The sequence below is a fragment of the Beta vulgaris genome, chromosome 1, assembly GCF_026745355.1.
Source record: "Beta vulgaris subsp. vulgaris cultivar EL10 chromosome 1, EL10.2, whole genome shotgun sequence".
NCBI classification, from domain to species: domain Eukaryota; kingdom Viridiplantae; phylum Streptophyta; class Magnoliopsida; order Caryophyllales; family Amaranthaceae; genus Beta; species Beta vulgaris.
This window is the reverse complement of record NC_079202.1, coordinates 25,197,669-25,216,639: the sequence shown is the minus strand read 5'-3', so window position 1 is coordinate 25,216,639 and position 18,971 is coordinate 25,197,669. Positions and strand designations below refer to the sequence as shown.

General features: G+C 41.3%; 2 protein-coding genes across 2 annotated transcripts; both read left to right on the top strand.

Moving 5' to 3' along the window:
- Window positions 1-2,582: 2,582 nt before the first annotated feature.
- Window positions 2,583-4,753, top strand: LOC125493273 (uncharacterized). The gene is made up of 3 exons (XM_048636461.1): window positions 2,583-3,592; window positions 3,718-3,954; window positions 4,060-4,753. The coding sequence occupies exons 1-3, from the start codon at window positions 2,583-2,585 to the stop codon at window positions 4,751-4,753; spliced, it is 1,941 nt and encodes a 646-aa protein (XP_048492418.1).
- A 2,116-nt stretch (window positions 4,754-6,869) lies between these two features.
- LOC130589897 (uncharacterized) lies at window positions 6,870-7,481 on the top strand. The gene has a single exon (XM_057391528.1). It carries the CDS (start codon window positions 6,870-6,872, stop codon window positions 7,479-7,481), a length of 612 nt encoding a protein of 203 aa, XP_057247511.1.
- Window positions 7,482-18,971: the final 11,490 nt, after the last annotated feature.

Below are 18,971 nucleotides of genomic sequence, written 5' to 3'. Positions count from 1 at the left end.
AACAAGTAATAATGCTTTAAATAGCAGTTTGAGATTGTTGTACTGTGCAACTCTCTATCTCTTATACATGGCCTCATGTCTGAGTTTCTTTTTGTAGGCCAATTGATCTGTTGGCCTTTAGTTTATTAGTTGGATTAAGGAGAGACCCTCTTCCCCTTGAGCATAGGCTTTAATTGATCTTTAAGTTACCATTATTATATGATATATTCCCATACCGTTGACCGAATTGTTTGGCTTCTATTATCGCTTTATTTTCGTTTCCCAGTTGGTGGTAGTTCATTACTTCAGACTTTAGAGACCATTGTGTTGATTTTGCATTATAAAGATACTTGTGGTGTTGGATTGGATATTTACATCTGTCTTATTCTCTGGATGAATCAAATTTCCCCTAATCTAATCAGTTTCATTTTCTTCCAACATTTCAGACACTGGTAAGGTTGATTTGGTAATGAATGTGGTTGAGCGTGTGAGTGGAGGTTTCTCGGCTGGTGGTGGAATTTCGAGTGGGTAAGAAAAGATGATGTGATAATGTTATATATAGTCTCCAAAATGATGGTTTTAAAGCTATGTATATGTTTATTCTGATGCACTATGGTTGCATATGCATTTACAGGATAACAAGTGGCCCTTTGTCAGGTCTAATTGGAAGGTACTATTCTGTTACTTAGAATTTTTATTCTTTTAATTGATAAAATACATATTTCCTCACATTTAGGCTTACATGCTATAATGATCCTAGAGTACTTCCTAATACTTTTTAATCTTATTCGAGACTCTAGGAAAAGAAATTACGTATGCCCTGTACATAACCGAAAAAGTGCATAATTCATATGATAGAGAATATAATTTGCTCTACTGTTTAAACTATTTAGAATTTCCAGTCTACTTTGGGGGATCCGAAACACTTTACACACCTTATTAGATGTAGTAATGTACCAATGTGTCTGTGTAGATGTCTACAACGTTATTTAAGTCTCTAAATATAGCATCCACACTATTCTTTTCACATTTGAAAATCACATTTCAAGTTTCATTAAGTTCACGTAAAGCCTTTATGAAACTATTAAAGGTTCACCTAAAGCTGAAAGTGCAATTATTACTAACAAACTTGTAGTCGAATTAGTTTTCTGACATGGTGCTGGAGAAACAAAAACTGGATTTGCTGTGCTAAAATCTTTGGATTCCCTGTAGCTGATAGCTAATAATTTCAAGCTTCAAATTCAATGCATCATACAGGCCGGTGCTAGCCTTATCTTTTCCTATCGTCATAATCTGAAGCTATGATAATCAATAATGTAGATGTAAATTGTAATTTTGCTTCATTTTAAATATTATAGTAGTTTTCAGAAGGGCTTGATCATTATCGTTTTTTGTCTTGCAGTGATATATTATGACTTATCGAGGGAAGAGAACGAGGGACGTACATGCAGCTGACCAGCCCAGTTCATTGCCTTCGCAGTCACCAGGTGCTGCTGCTGCACACAGCTCTCCTTCGACCGAAAATGCATCACAACCAAACAAAAAACAAATCCTTCAATCACAGCCATACGAGGTTCCTTCTAATGTTAAATTTGGACCATTTTGCCCACCAAGTGCCACCACAACAAAAGTTATGTCTCCATGTTTGAATACAAAAAGTGCAACAACTAGCAAACCATTAGCTATATGGAAAAACCCACCTTGTATTACATCAAAACAAGTCAAAATCCCTCAACTTTCTTCTGGTCATATCTCACCTCTTGGTTCATCTACTGTTACATCAAAACCGCTCAAAGTCCCTCTTACTTCCTCTGTTCATATCCCGCCTCTCAATACATCTACTATTACATCAAAATCGCTCAAAACCCCCACTGGTTCTTCCGGTCATATCCCATCTGTCAACACATCTTCTATTACATCCAAACCGCTCAAAATCCCTCATCCTTCTTCTAGTCATATCCCACCACTCAACCCTTCTACTAATACATCCAAACCGCTCAAAATCCCTCATCCTTCTTCTACTCATACCCCACCACTCAAGCCTTCTACTATCACATCCAAACCGCTCAAAATCCCTCATCCTTCTTCTAGTCATATCCCACCACTCAATCCTTATACTAATACATCCAAACCGCTCAAAATCCCTCATCCTTCTTCTACTCATACCCCACCACTCAAGCCTTCTACTATGACATCAAAACCGCTCAAAATCCCTCATCCTTCTTCTGGTCATATCCCACCACTCAGCCCTTCTACTAATACATCAAAACCGCTCAAAATCCCTCATCCTTCTTCTGGTCATATCCCACCACTCAACCCTTCTACTAATACATCAAAATCGCTCAAAATCCCACATCCTTCTTCTGGTCATATTCGAGCATCTCGCAACCCATCTACCGGTACCTCGCTCAAAATCCCTTATAATTCCTTTGATCCTATCCCACCTAGTAGGTCGCCTTCTAGTCATAACTCCCCTACTATCTCATCTCTTAACCCATCATAATCCCGTAAGCCAACAAAGCAAAAAGAGGGTGAAGAATCATTAATGAAGTCGAGAACATCAAAATCTGTACGGTCAACATCATATCCAGATTGGCCTTCAAATGTTAAATGAGCTTAAGAGGGCCATTAGCAACATTGAGCAAGGTTATGATGAGCTTCTTTATGACTACTTAGAGAGGTTTAAGAGGCTCGTTGCTTGTTGTCCTTACCATGGTTTTGCCGAGAAGGATCTTGTGCTGTATTTAGTTGCTGGGCTCCTTCCAGATGAGAGAAGGATGGTGAATGCTGCTTGTGGGGGTAACATTGATAACAAGACCCCACAACAAGCCATGAAGCTCATAAGTGAGTTTGCTGAGAGTTCTCGCACCTATTCTAAGAGGAATGCTACCTGGGGTGTTAAAGTCGAAAGTTCTTATTCGTCTTTGGAGTCGGAGGTTTCCGACCTTAAGAATATGTTCCGGCAATTCATGATGAGTAACAAACCTCAACAAGTGAAAGCTTGTGGAATTTGCTCCAATACCGGTCATCCTACCGATGCTTGCCCAACCTTGCAAGAAGACACTCAACAAGTGAATGCTTTGGGCTATCAAGGAAATAGAAAGTATGATCCTTACTCCAATTCGTACAATCCCGGTTGGAGAGATCATCCGACTTTCACTTACAAGCAAGGGAATCAAAACTTTCAAGGGAATCAAAATCTTCAACAAGGAAATCGACCTCCTCCATTCAAGCAACCATATCAACCTCAAGGGCAATCATCTAGCTCTAACTCAATGTCCACTGAAGATATGATCAAAGCCTTGACTAAGAATGTAACTACCATGCAGTCTAATATGGTGCAATTTCAACAAGAGACCAAGTCAAGCATTTACAATTTGGAGACACAAGTGGGCCAAATGTCTAGTGTCATGAATAGGCTTGAGGCCCAAAATTCTGGAAAATTGCCATCTCAAACCGAGGTGAACCCCAAGAAGAATGTGAGTGTTGTGACATTAAGAAGTGGCAAGGAGCTTATTAATCATGCGCCCAAGAAGGGTAAAGTTGTGGAAGAGAAGACAAGAGTTGAAGATGAGGAGGTGGAGTTACTCCTTCCAAAGAGGTGGAAAAAGTGGTGACTCCTAGCTCTCACCAAGAGGTAAAATCTTTCCCGGATTACAAACCGACACCCCCTTTTCCCGATGCACTTAAGGACAATCGTAAGCTTGATTTCTCTAAGGATATTTATGAAACATTTAGCCAATGTAATGTGAATATTCCTTTGTTGCAATTGATTAAGACTGTGCCTTTGTATGCTAAGTGGTTAAAGGAGATGTGTTCAATAAAGAGGAAAAGTGGTGTTAAAGGGAAACAAACCGTTAAGGTTAGTGAACATGTGTCCGCTGTTTTCCAAAAGAGAATGCCAAAGAAATGTGATGATCCGGGCATGTTCACTATTCCTATAACTCTTGGTGACACTAAGATTGATAGGGCCATGTTAGATTTAGGAGCCTCCATTAATGTGCTTCTTTATTCTTTGTATGAGTCCTTGACACTTGGTGATTTGCTTCCTACCAATGTTGTTATCTAACTTGCGGACAGATCCACTTCCATTCCTAGAGGTGTAGTTAAAGATGTCCTTGTGGTAGTTGATAAGTTGAATTTTCCTGCTGATTTTTATGTGATTGATATGGAGCATGATAAGCATTCGACCCCTATTCTTTTAGGGAGGCCATTCTTGAAAACGGCTAAGACTAAGATTGATTGTGACACCGGTTCTTTAGCCATGCAGTTTGATGGTCAAATTATTGAGTTTAATATGTATGACGCCATGAGATACCCTAACATTGAGGATCACTCTCTCTGTGCCATTGATGTGTTTGAGCCATGTGTTCAAGGTCTGTTCGATGTCTTACGTGATGATGATTTGCAAAGTGTTTTGGACATTAGTTTGAATGCTAATTCTTTGGAGTTTTATTTGCCAGATAATGTGCTTAAAATTGTTGTTGAATTGAATGAGCTTTCCAAACTCCCTTTGAATCCTTCAAACTATAAGCCCATGCCACTTACTGTGCCTAGCACAAGATCGCTTCCTTCTGTTGTGCAGGCCCCCGATGTTGAGCTCAAAACTCTCCCGGAGCATTTGAAGTATGTCTTCCTAGGTGGGAAAGAGACCTTGCCAGTTATCATTTCCAACAAGTTGACCTTGGAACAAGAGAGCAAATTGGTGGAGGCCGGTGCTCAAGGAGCATTCGACGGCGATTGGGTGGTCAATTGCCGACATCCGTGGCATTAGCCCATCCACATGTATGCATAGGATCTTGTTGGAAGATGAAGCTAAGCCGGTGAGGCAACCTCAAAGGCGTTTGAACCCACCCATGATGGAGGTGGTAAAGAAGGAGGTAATAAAGTTGTGTCAAATGGGTATTATTTACCCCATCTCCGATAGTAAATGGGTAAGTCCTACGCAAGTGGTGCCAAAGAAAGGTGGTGTCACAGTGATTCCTAATGCAAATGGCGAGATGATACCCACCCGAACTCAAACCAGGTGGAGGGTATGTATTGATTATCGCCGTTTGAACTTGTTAACTAGAAAGGATCATTTTCCCCTTCCATTTATTGACCAAATGCTTGAGCGACTTGCAGGGAGGGCTTTCTATTGTTTCCTTAATGGGTACTCCGGCTATTTTCAAGTGCCCAATGCTCCAGAGGACCAGGAAAAGACAACATTTACATGTCCTTTTGGCACCTTTGCGTATCGGCGCATGCCTTTTGGACTTTGTAATGCCCCTGCCACCTTTCAAAGGTGTATGGTAAGTATTTTCTCTAACTTTGTGGGGGAGTTTCTAGAGGTTTTCATGGGTGATTTCACCGTTCATGGTGACTCTTTTGACCAATGCTTGTACCATTTGTCCCTTGTCTTGAAACGTTGTATTGAGTCTCATCTTGTGTTAAATTCTGAGAAATTTCATTTCATGGTTGAACAAGGCATAGTGTTGGGGCATGTTGTTTCATCTAGGGGGATAGAGGTGGATAAAGCAAAGATCGATGTGATTCAATCTCTCCCCTACCCCACTAGTGTCCGTGAAATTTGGTCTTTCCTTGGTCATGCCGGTTTTTACCGGAGGTTTATAAAAGATTTTTCTAAGGTGTCCTCTCCCTTGTGCAAGTTGTTGCAAAAAGATGTTAATTTTGTGTTTGATGATGCTTGTAAGAAGGCCTTTGACTTGTTAAAAGAGAAGCTTACTTCGGCCCCTGTCATTCAAGCCCCCATTTGGTCTCTCCCTTTTGAGATCATGTGTGATGCAAGTGATTATGCCGTGGGGGCTATTTTGGGTCAAAAGAGTGGTAGAGCGTCTCATGAAATACATTATGCATCTATGACATTGAATGGGGCTCAAAGAAACTATACCACCACGGAAAAAGAAATGTTAGCTGTTGTTTTTGCGATTGAAAAATTTCGGTCCTACTTGCTTGGGACCAAGGTCATTGTGTACATCGACCACGCAACTATTAGATACTTGATGGCAAAGAAAGAAGCCAAACCCCGCCTCATACGGTGGGTTTTGCTTCTTAGTGAGTTTGAGGTGGAGATTAAAGACAAGAAAGGAGTTGAAAATCTTGTGGCTGATCATTTGAGCCGTCTTGTCCATGATGAGGACAAACCCCATTCTCAAGAGGCTATTCTTGGAGAGTTCCCGGATGAGACCTTGTTTTCTATCCGGGATGTCCGTCCTTGGTTTGCTAACATTGTGAATTTTCTTGTTTCTCATGAGTTTCCCCCCAGGTTTACTAAGGTGCAAAAGGATAAGCTACGAAGCGATGCAAAATACTATGTTTGGGATGATCCATACCTTTGGAGACATTGTGCCGATCAAATTGTCCGGAGATGCATTCTGGAAAGTGAGGTAGCCTCTATTCTTGAATTTTGTCATTCTCATGCATGTGGTGGACATTTTGGAGCCAAGAGAACGGCACGAAAGGTACTTGATTGTGGATTCTTTTGGCCAAGCCTTTTTCGTGATGCCTATGCTTTTTGTAAGGTCTGTGACAAGTGTCAAAGAGTTGGGAATATCTCCCAACAGAATGAAATGCCCCAAAATTCTCTTCTCTATTGTGAAATCTTCGATGTGTGGGGCATTGATTTCATGGGCCCATTTCCCAACTCCAGTGGAAATCTTTACATTCTCCTTGCGGTGGACTATCGTTTCCAAGTGGGTGGAAGCGAAGGCCACCAAACTAACGATGCTAAGTTGTGGCAGGTTTTGTGAAGTCACAAATTTTCTCTCGTTTGGTGTACCCCGTGCTATGATTAGTGATCAAGGCACTCATTTTTGCAATCGGACCATTGAAGCTTTGATGAGAAGTATGGAGTTACTCAAAGGTTTCAACACCCTACCATCCTCAAACAAATGGTCAAGGAGGTGTCTAATAGGGAAGTTAAGTCTATTTTGGAAAAGACCGTGAATCCCACCCGCAAGGATTGGAGTTCCCATCTTGAGGATGCATTGTGGGCTTATCGGACTGCCTACAAGACCCCTATTGGCATGTCTCCATATCGGTTGTTTTTCGATAAGGCGTGTCATTTGCCTGTGGAGTTAGAGCATAAAGCTTATTGGGCAATCAAGCAACTGAATATGCGCTTTGATGGAGCCGGAGACCATATGAAGCTTCAGTTGCAAGAGTTGGAGGAAATCCGCCAAGAGTCCTATGAGAATGCAACCATCTACAAGGAGAAGACAAAAGCTTGGCATGACAAAATGATTATGCGGAAGGAGTTCAAGGTGGGTGACAAGGTACTTCTCTACCAATCCCGCTTGAGATTATTTCCGGGTAAGCTTCGATCCCGTTGGGATGGCCTCTTTTGTAGTTGTAAAGTCTACCCTCATGGTGCAGTTGATATCCGAAGTTTGAGTACGGACAGTGTTTTCAAAGTGAATGGCCAAAGGCTTAAGCCTTATTTTGAAATTGCGAAAGTGGAGGATGTAGAGTTTTCGAAACTCTATGCCCCTCGCTATGACTAAAACTTTTTGTGCTTGCATAATGTCGAGCTTCCGACTTTAAACTAAGCGCTTCTCGGGAGGCAACCCGTGCTTTGATTTGATTTTCATTTTTAGATCATTGGGTATGTTTGGTTTTTTGTATGTTTTTTGTGTTTGTGTTTTTGACTTTTGTAGGTGTGCATTTGGACGCTACGAAGGGAGTAGGAAGGAGTGTGTTTCAAAAAAAAAAAAAAGAGAAACACAAGGGGAGATTTGGAGTTTTTGCCGAGAGCAAGTCCGCGGGGGAGCCGCGACCGCAGTCGTCCTCCGCGGGCGCGACGAGAGGATCCACGGGGGCGGCCCGAAAAATAAAAAAAATAGATGAACAAAAAGCCGCAAGCAAATCCGCGACCTGACCGCGATCGCTGAACACCTCCGCGGGCGCGGACCTATTCTCTGCGGTCGCGGACCCGCGTATTTCCGCCAGGTTTGCTTTTTGTTGGCCCTTTACTCTTCTTTCCTCCTTCCACAATTTTCGACCCACTCTCTCTCTATTCTCACAAATTCTCATCCCCTTTCATCTCTCTTCAATTCTTTCACTCAAATTATTCTCCTTCACTTATTCAATCTCTTTTTCTCACTCTCTCATTTCATCTCCCACTCAATCCCCCTCAAAAATCTCCACTTTTCTTTTCTTTTTACAAAATCTCTTGAAAACCCTAAAATTTGGGGGTTTTTGATTCTTGCAGTTTTTGGGCAATTAATGGAGCAAGGAGTGTTCTTGGAGTGTTGTTCTCACTTGGGTACTTGGTCAACCACTCTATTGATTCTTCCATAAGGTAAAACTTCAATTCTTCACTCTTTTTTTGGAAGTTGCCTTCATTTTTCGTTGTGGTTGATTGATTGTTGAGATTGTGGAGATTGTTGTGTTTTTAGAACTCTTTGTGGTTGCGTTGACATTGTTGAGAATTGAATTTGTGAATTTTGGAGGGAATTGTTGGAAGTTTGATTTGAGAAGTTGAGGGTGGAATTGTTGTTTGACTTACTTGGGTTGTCTTGGTGAGATTTGTGGTTGTTATCACAATGGTGAGAAAGCGTGGTCGTACCCAAAGTTCCAATGAGCCTGAGGCTCATGAGGAACCTGTTGCTAGTGAGGTGATAATTGACACTATGGGTTTAACTGAACTAAATAGGGAGCAAAAGGTTACTTGGAGAAATCTTTGTCGATCAAAATGAGTTATCCAGTGTACCAAGTTTATTGAGACTAATTTCTTGGCGCAGTTGGGACTTTTAGATTGATTTAGAGAGATGATGGGTTGAGCCGGATTGTTGGGCATGCTTGATTATACACCTCGCACTTATAAGAGGTGTGTTTATGAATTTTTATCCACTCTCACCTTTGTGAAGCATCGGGGAGACACCCGTGTTCGGTTTAGGATGCATGACCGAGTTCGTGATATTTCTATGAGCCAAGTTCGAGAGGCTTTTGGTTGGGTCGCTCCCTCAAGCGACAACCCTTTGTCCCCATGGGTGTTCCTTCTGAGGAGGTTGGTACCTTTTGGTATCGCATTTCTGGGTTACCCCTTAGCAGTGGTGGTGAGAAGATTAGTAGTATCCGTCACCCTGGTCTACGCATGGCTGCTTATTTCCTAGGCATGACTATCTTTTGCAAGGGTGAGACGGGGAAATTGAACCAATTAAAGATGTGCTATCTTCGCGCCTTGCTTCCGGGTAGTGTTGGTAGTCCGGATTGGCTGACCTTTGGCTTAAGTCTTGCATTGATGTGCGAACCAAGCTGGGTGGCCACCTAAGCATGGGAGGTATGATTACACACTTAATTACATGGTTGGGTTATGCTCCTAATAATGCTTGTGATCCGGTGTCGATAAGTTTCTCTTGTTTAATGCCCGCACACTGTTGAAGTAACATGTTGAAGAGTTCTGATGGTCCCCTTTTCAGATCATTGTGGTGATGGTTTTATTTTCCTTCCTTGGAGCATTTTCCTTTTGGCCCCACTGTGGCCGATTTCTTTATTAGGCCCGAGGTAGGCGGTGGGATTTTGGATGAGATGGATGAGGATGATGAAGGTGATGGGGATTATGATATGGAGATGGAACAAGGAGAGGGAAGTAGGCTTTCCTCTATCGAGGAATAGTTGCAGGCTCTTACCCTCCAGGGTAATGCTACCATGGGCTACATGAGGCATTTGGATGCTTTCTTTCAGCAGCAGTATGGTGGTAGCTATGTTCCATATGGTGATTTCCCTGGTGGAGCATCTGGCTCCGGTGCCTACGGTAGCGGTGGGGCATATCATGGTGATCCCTAGAGGTTTGTTTCTCCCTCTTGCTTGATCTTTTGATTTTCTTACACATTGGGGACAATGTGTCCTTTAAGCATGGGGGAGAGGAGTTATCAATGATGTGTTTATATTGTAAATATTTGTCTTTCATTTCATACCTCTTCATCAAAAAAAAAAAAGAAAAAAAAGAAAAAAAGAAAGAAAAAAAGCAAGAAAAAAAAATGAGTGGCTAGGTGAAAACCCGGAAGGGCGCCTAGGCAAAAGGAGAGGACTCGGATGTCACTTATTCTTCGGAGTGGTGGCATATGAAGGGTGTTTGAAGCGGCATTTGGGTAGGTCACTCATTGTTGAAATAAGGAGGTTGTGGTTTAGATGGTGGTAGGTTAGAAAGCCTCTTGTTTTTCATCTTGGAGCCATAAGGGGAGTCGGAGGTTTCTAAAGAGGTAAGTTCTTGGTTTGAGGGTGTTATTCCGAACCAAGGCTTTGTTTTGAGGGAGTAGTGTGTGAGTTGAGCTTGGGGGATTTAGGACATGTTAGCTCCCTTGCTCTTTGGTTTGATGTGTAAGTTAGCTTGGGTGTGTTGAGGTCATTTCCACCCCAAGTTAACTATCATTGTGGATTGTGGAGCGATAAGATGGCTAGAGTTTTGGTGCGTTGAGGTTACTTCCGCTCAAACTTTAGCTAGTTGCGATTCATCACTTATTCGCTTTTGATTGGAGTAGTCGTGTTAGGATTGGATTTTGTGTGAATTTCTTCATGCTTTTCTTGATAGACCTTGGAGATAGAAAGGAGTTAGGATTTTACTCGAGGACGAGTAAAGGTCTAAGCATGGGGGAATTTGATATGCCATGTTCATATGGCACTTTTCAGTACTTAATTGGCTATTTTTGTGTGGACTTGAACATATTTTGGTATGGGTTTGAACTCTTTCTCAACAATTGGTATTTGGGTTCTTTCATTTCTATAATGTTGGTGAGAGGGTCCAATTGGCACAGTTTGCTATTGAAGAAAACGCCAAGTCACAAAGTCAAGTGTGCAAGTGGAATTAGTCATCAAAGTGCATTTAAGTGGCAAGGAAACAAAGATGGGAATGAGTGTTAATCAAATGAGGAAGCATCCAAGGAAAGAAGAAGGAAGTTGTACGGGCAACCTCCGCGGTCGCGAGATTTTTCAATGCGGCCGCGATGAATTTTGGCAGAACACTGCCGTGAACTACTCCGCGACTTGACCGTGGTCGCGGACCACCTCCGCGGGCGCGGACCTTTTCTTCGCGGTCGCGGACCCCTGTAATATGGAAACGACTCTTCGTTTCCCCTGTTTTATGGATTAAAATAATATTTCATCTTTTGTGTTGTGGTTTAGTTTTTGATCTATTTTTTTAGAGAGAGAACAATTAAAAGATAAGTTGTAGTTTTTATTTTGGATTATGAGGAACTAATTTCCTAACTTGGTAAATCAATTGGAGCAACCTCTTCATCCATTTTGTAAGTTCAATCTTTACCTTTTATTTGCTTGAATGTTTGATGATTCTTCATATTATTTATGCTAGATTATTTTGTACTTTGAGTTAATCTGATCATTTAACTTGTGGTTTCTTTACAATCTTTGCTATCTAGATAATTGTCTGCTTTGAGATTATCTAGAATTGGTAGTTTTGTGCTCAATTATCACATGCTTTTGGATAGTTGTGCATAAGAGGAATCATCTCATAAACTTGTGTTTGACCGTTTGTGTGAATGCAAGTTTATCCTATTGACATCTCCTTAGTTGTTATTTAATTGTTTAATTGAATCTAGAACGCTTGGACTAGGTTGTTAAACCGTTAAGGATTGGATTAGGGCGCTCACTTAATCTTACCACTAAGTTAGAGGAGATTGAATCTGTTGATTCGCAATAGGTCATTCAAGTAATTATAGGAATTGAGTTGTTCTATGATCAAAGTTTGAATTGGTTGTTAAGATTGATTGCCAATTATTTGTCTATTATTTGATTACTGTTTGCTTAGTCCTTCTCAGTTATACTTTTGAGTAAAAAAACCCCCCATTGTTACCACAACACAAGTTTAACCTTACCGGACCCTCCTTCTCCGTGGATTCGAACCTTACTTCCTTATACTACGTTTGTGTAGGGTAGTATTGATTTATTTGCTCGTTAGCCGATACGACTTAGGCTTCGCCATCTACATAGACTTGTATCTCTTTATGCATCATGTCATGGAGAAGGGCAGTTCTTTGATAAGTGATCCCAACATTTTTTAACCCGAAGGCATAACGTTAAAGCAAAAGGTCCCCTACGGTGTGATGAAGGCGGTCTTTTCCATATCTTCCTCGGCCATTTTTACTTGATAATACCCTGCATATCCATCCATAAAGGAGAGAAGGGCATGATTGGCAATGTTGTGTACTAGGACGTCTATGTGAGGTAGGGGGAAACCGTCTGTAGGACTTGCTTTGTTGAGGTCTTTATAGTCAACACATATCCTAACTCTCCCATGTTTTTTGGGTATAGGCAGAACGTTAGCGGTTCAGTCAGGATAATTTGCTACTCTTATAAAACTTGCATTAAGTTGTTTAATGACTTGTTCTTTAATTTTTAGAGCCACATGTGGCTTCATTCTACGCAACTTTTGTTTGACAGGTTTCATCCCTTGGATTAGGGGAATTGTATGCTGGGTAATTTCTCGATCAATGCACGGCATGTCCTGGTAGGACCATGCGACCATGCGAATACATCGATATATTCAACTAACGTTTTGATTAATTGAGTATGCTCGCATTCGTTTAAAGTGAAGCTAATTCTTACCTCCTTTGGTTCACTATCATCAGATTGATTATTTTTTTCAGTTTCTTCGATGATTTGAGTCTTATTTTCATGTTCTTCCAATGCTTTAATTATTCTTTTTTCAGATTTATTGTTAAAATCGGAAGGAGAAGGAAGAGAGGAAGTAGACATAGTGCACAAGTCATAACCAAAATGAATTCATATTATTGAAATCGGAAATCATAGAATTGAACAGTGACTCAGCAGAAATTAAAGACTCTACATGGACACTAGAATCGATAGGCTTTGACACAGTCCCAACTGGGACACTAGACTCAACAGACTGGAACTCATAATCTGACTCAGAGTCTTCGAACATTGGCCCTTCTCCAATGGTGAAGATCATCTTCTTCTCATCTGGCGCAGTCAGCTTGATAGTCTTCCTCCATCCTTGTATGGTGCCACTTGTGGGAGTGATTAACAAAGCTGGGTCAATGTCCTCGTTCTGTAGCACAACCTGTATCTGAGTAGTATTATTTGGGCTTTAGACTCGTTCTTGATCGAATAGAAGGCTCAATGCCTTGTAGTCTAAACACTCTTCAGTGAACTGTTTAATTTTGGGATTAGGAATCTCTTCTTCCAGAAAGTGATAGTCTGGAAATATTTTAGATTCTGGGTAGATCACTCCCTCCTGAGCCTGATGGAATGGTTCAAGGAGTTCGTAGCAAGGATAATCTTCTCCTTCCCCAAGAAACTTCCCATTTAGAGTGGGTTGATAAGGAGGAAAAGACATATTGTCCTTATCAGTCAAACTACGCTAAATCCTCGTCACTGAGGGATTCCTCTTCGGGTACAAATCCTCAAAGATCCTCATCCTTTTCATCATGCTCTATGTGAATGAGAGGTTTGTCTATAACTTGTACCATAATTGTAGAGGCATTGAGAGTTTTGGGAATGCTGTCCATAATCATCTTGACCTTTTGATCCAAGGAATATGGGACTCCACCAAGATCATGAAGCCATGGTCGTCATAACAATAAGTTAAATGAGGCCTTGATATAAATTACCTGGAAGATCGTGCGCTTTTCTATAACCCCTTCAGAGATGTTTAGGGCTATAGTTCCTAAGGATTGACGACATGAATTGTCGTATGCTTGAATCCTTGATGAGAAGGACTGAAATCCTCATCTTTGAAGTCTAGGCGGCGCGCAATTTGTAATGGACACACATTAATTGCAGATCCATTGTCTACTAATGTCATTGGGACATTAGTACTCATGCATGCTATAGTAAGATGTAGAGCCTTGTTGTGCTTATTTCCTTCAAATGGAAGGTCATCATCAGCAAAGGAAATAATATTTCCTCGGATTGCTTATTAGCAGTTAGGAAACTGACCAATCCTTCAGATGAGGTGCCGGATAACACGTTCATGTTTGTGAGGGCATTTAGTAATGCCATGTGATGCTCATGAAAGGAAGCTACCAATTGCCAAATTTAAATTTTAGCTTTTGCCTTCATGAGTTGTTGAGTGAGAGCATGCTCTTTGTGAAGATGCTCTTCAGGAGATGAAGACGATTTGGGAGGGTTGTCTTGAACTGGCTGAGTTAGCCTTCTAGTTCAGGTAAGCACTCGTACAGATCCCTTCTCATCGCTTTTGAACCAATCCATCGCTAAAGTGATGTGATCGGTTTGAGGATCAACGATTTCTCCATCGTCGTATAATCCCAAAGGTGGAGGGATGCGTGTTCCCCGGATGTAGTCACTTTATACCGTGACATAATCGTCTTCCTCGTCACTATTCAAATACGATTGAAATCTAGTGACATTTCAGCAATAATGATAATGGGGACAGGATCCCCTATTGGTATTATCAGGCAGGACGGATCATGACAACATTGTAACACCCCGAAACTTTGGTTTCAAAACTTTATAAAACATTCACTTTTCATTAAATATCTGACTAAACCTTTAGGGTATTACTGCCGCATTTATTGTTAAAAATAAATGCAAGGCTAATTATTAAAATAAAAATTTAACTTACAAACCAAAGTATCAAAATAAACCAAACTAAGTTGTCTAATTTAAACCAATCCAAAACTAAACGATCCCAAATAATAGTACTATAATATTTATTAAACTAGGTGAACTTAAAAACTATAGATTCGCTCAATACTGCAACGTAGTCCCTTTCACCAACCTGCACAATATATATAGGAAAAGAACAAAAAAAAAAAAAAACAAAAACACAAAAAATTAGCGAAAGCCAAGTAATTACAACTCCATCCCATAAAATAACATTAATATTAATAGTTATATTTTGAAAAATAATTTTTATAGCATAATACAGACAAGTATAACGTAGTACAGACAAGTATAACATAATAAAGACAAGTATATAATATACTTAACCATTTCAATTATTTCAAGTTTAAATGAGTCATACAACATCAAATTTACGGTTTTTTCACCAGGTACCCCTGTACTTTAACAAAATTCATGGGGTACCCCTAACTTTAAACTAATGCACAAGGTACCCTTATTGTTTTAATAAAATGCACCAAATGCCCTTAATGACTAACGGCGTTAAGTTTCCGTTAGTCATTAACCCTAATTAGCCCTCTAACTCTAATTAAGCCTTCTAACCCTAACACCTCCACACCCACCCCCAACCTAAACCCTAACCCTAACTACCACCCACCCACTATATCCCCTTCTACCTTCCCCAGCCCCTCCCCCACCCACTCACCACCACCTGCAACACCCCTCCCCTCCTTTACCCACCCTTCGCAGCAGCCGCCCTTCCCCCCGCCCCCCGCATCACCCCTCCCTCCCACACCCCCACGACAGCCACCCTCCCCCATCCCTCGCAACCTTATCCCCTCCCCCATTCCCGTCGATTTCCCCCACCCCCGCAAATGTTGTTCTTAATTTCTCTCTCCTTCTTCTTCATTGCTTTTCTTGATTTCAAAAACTGATTTCAAAACTAATTTCGAAAATGATTTCAAAAGGTTTTTGCAAATTTTCGCAAAAGGTTTTCGAAAACCATTTTCAAAAACCTTTTCGAAAATGGTTCTTGATTTCGAAAATGTTTTCGAAATTGATTTTCGAAAATGATTTCGAAATTATTTTTGAAATTGATTTTTGAAAACAGGTTTTGAAATCAAGAATAGTGGTGGTTGCTGCTAGGGGAGGGGGGTACGCTGTCGGGGCTGGGGATGGGCGTGGGGTTGGGGGTGGGCGTGGGGTTGGGGCTGGGGGATGGTGGTGGGTTGGGAAATCAAGGGGGAATGAGGCTTGCTGCAGGGGGTTGTCGGCAAGGCGGCGCGAGAGGGATCGGAGGTGGTTGCCGGCGACGGAGAGGGGTTGCCGGCGAGGGGTTGTCAGCGAGGGGGGGGGCTGGGTGGGGGGCTGGGGTTGTTGGAGGGGTGGTGGGTTAGGGGAGAGGAAGGGAGGTGGTGGTGGTTGGGTGGTGGTTGGGGGTTAGGGTTTCAAGTTATGGAGTTAGGGTTTAGTTAGTTAATTAGGGCTTAATTAGGACTTAATTAGGGTTTAATTAGGATTAGAGGAGTTAATTAACCCTAATGACTAACGGAAACTTAACGCTGTTAGTCATTAAGGGCATTTGGTGCATTTTATTGAAACAATAAGGGTACCTTGTGCATTAGTTTAAAGTTAGGGGTACCCCATGAATTTTGTTAAAGTACAGGGGTACCTGGTGAAAAAACCGTTTAATTATTAGAGGGGAATTGAACGTCAGTAGGCGGTGACTAATCATAGTAACCACCTACTTCAACATGGGTCGTCACCCAAATAAATTAAGAGTAATGGCCAATATCGTTTTGCAGATCGTCCCTAGTGTGCACACCCCTCAATAATCTAATGGGTATCCGCAACGCGTACCAATAGTATTAGGAGGAAGAGAATAAAGAGTTGTAACAGAACAAGAAAGAGGAAGGAAGAAAGAGAAAGAAGAAGAAGAAAGAATAAAAGGGAAGAAGAAGACCGACTCCGTACTTACGGCTAAGTCGCCGGATTCTAAACCTGGAATTCGGAACTTACCAAAGAGATGAAGAAAGTGAATTACGTGAGAATTTTTTTGGGCGTTTCGGGGGTATATATATGTATGTAAATCTAGGGTTTTCACTAAAAGATAAGTATTTAAAAAAATCTAATCATTTCCAAAAACCAACTCATGTTATATTTTCAGAATTCTTCTCTCTATTTTTTTTTCTTTTTGGACGAAAATCTGATTTACTAAAAAAAATGCTGATTTCAAAAATTTATTTTTAGGGATAAAATTTGGTTTAATAGAAAACGAGTTTCATAAAAAAAATCTGATTTATTACTATTATATTTTTTTCAGAATTTTATACTTATAAAATATTATTATAACAAAATAAATTTCATAAAATAGTTATAAAAATTTGGGATATTACATCTACTCTCCCTTAAAAGAAAGTTCATCCTCGAACTTTAACGTTATCGCTCGCTACTAATATGCAAACAAAAAGTTAGTATCACATTCTACTCCCATTAAAGAGTTTGTCCCCGAAACTCAAGCGTACGGCGTACCTGCTGAAAAAGTTTGGGATATTGGTTTTTCATATCATCTTCGGCTTCCCATGTAGCCTCTTTAGAAGTATGACTTGACCATAACACCTTGACTAACATTACTGCCTTATTTCAGGTACTTCTTGTTTTGATATCAAGGATCCTAACTGGGGGTTGTTCAAAGGATAAGGTCTCATCTAGTTCAATGGTTTCAGATTGAATGATATGGGTAAGATCATGGACATATTTTCGAAGTTGAGACACATGAAAGACGTTATGGACATTGCTAACTCCATCGGTAAGGCTAATTTATAGGCTACTTCCCCAATTCGTTCCAAGATCTCATATGTTCCAATGTCACGCGGACTCAACTTTCCTTTCCTAGCAAATCTCATGACCCCCTTTGTTGGTGACACTTTTAGCAAAGCCTTCTCCCCTACCTCAAATTCCATCTCTCTTCTATTCTGATCTGCATAAGCTTTCTGTCGATCTTGAGCTGCCCTCATGTGCTTCTGAATAAGCCTAACTTGTTTCGTTGTTTCTTCAATCATCTCAGGCCCTAAAGTCATCGTCTCACTTATGTCACTCCAACACAAAGGACTCCTACATTTCTGCCCATACAATGCTTCATAAGGTGCCATCTCTATGCTTGAGTGATAACTGTTGTTATATGAAAACTCTATAGTTGGCAAATAATCATCCCAAGACCCTCCAAAGTCTATCACGCATGCTCTCAACATATCCTCCAAGGTTTGAATTATTCTCTCTGTCTCTCTGTCTGTTGCAGGGTGAAAAGTTATACTAAATTTTAGCAATGTCCCGAATGCTTGTTGTAATCTCTACCAGTACTTGGACAAAAATCTCGAGTCTCATCAGAAACGATATCCTTTGGTACTCCGTGCCATCTCACAACCTCTCGCACATATGCACTAGCCAACTGTTGCATACTCCAAGTATCCTTCATTGCTATAAACTTGGCCGACTTTATCAAACGATCCACTATAACCCATATGGCATTCTTAGCTAACTTAGTAAGTGGTAATCCCATCACAAAATCCATTGAAATTTACTCCCATTTCCAACTCGACACTTTTAAAGGTTGCATCATTCCACCAGGTCTCATATGTTGAATCTTCACTTTATGACACGTCAAACACTTTACAACAAACTCGGCCACTTCACATTTTATGTTCTTCCACCAAAGTGCTGCTTCAAATTCTTATAGAGCTTATCTCCTCCAGGCAGGATGCACAAAATATGGCGTGTTTGGGCCCAAACCTAGGCCTCCGGTGATCAGGACTAAATCCTCCCCTCCAGCGTGGAAGCCCCCCCAGTGGGGCCCACGTGCCTTAAATTCCGTGCCTAAATGGCAGGGAATTTCCTCCCACTTTTCAATGCCTATAAATGCCGGGCAAATCCCCATTTATTGAGGTACGCAATCCTAGACAGCACACTTGGCAACCATTAATCAATACACTTACTGACTTGATCGTCGGAGGGGCGATCCCGGATCCACCCCCGGGGTAGTCTAACCTTCGCTTTGTGCAGGTCTTCGAGCAGGCAGGCCTTCATAAACCCTAATGTCGATCATTCCCACTTAATACAAGTTTTTACCAGAAACAGGTTGGCGCCGTCTGTGGGGAAGTCGAACTAAAAGTCATGGCCATCACTCGGAGAAACCAAAGGAGGCAAAGGGCTCCCGCTCCCTCCAACAGCTCGAGAGCGCCATGCCCCGAGGTGGGTGACGAGACGGCCGGAGACCCTCATCTAGCTCCCATGCTTTCGGCCCGTAACCCGCATGTCCTCGAGGAGATCAATCCTCGAGAAGCGGCGAGTGCTGTGAATCTCAAGATACCTCGAGAGAGGACTGCTCCAACCCTAGGGGGTCCTCCACTCGTCAAGCATACCAGTCCTCACCCGGT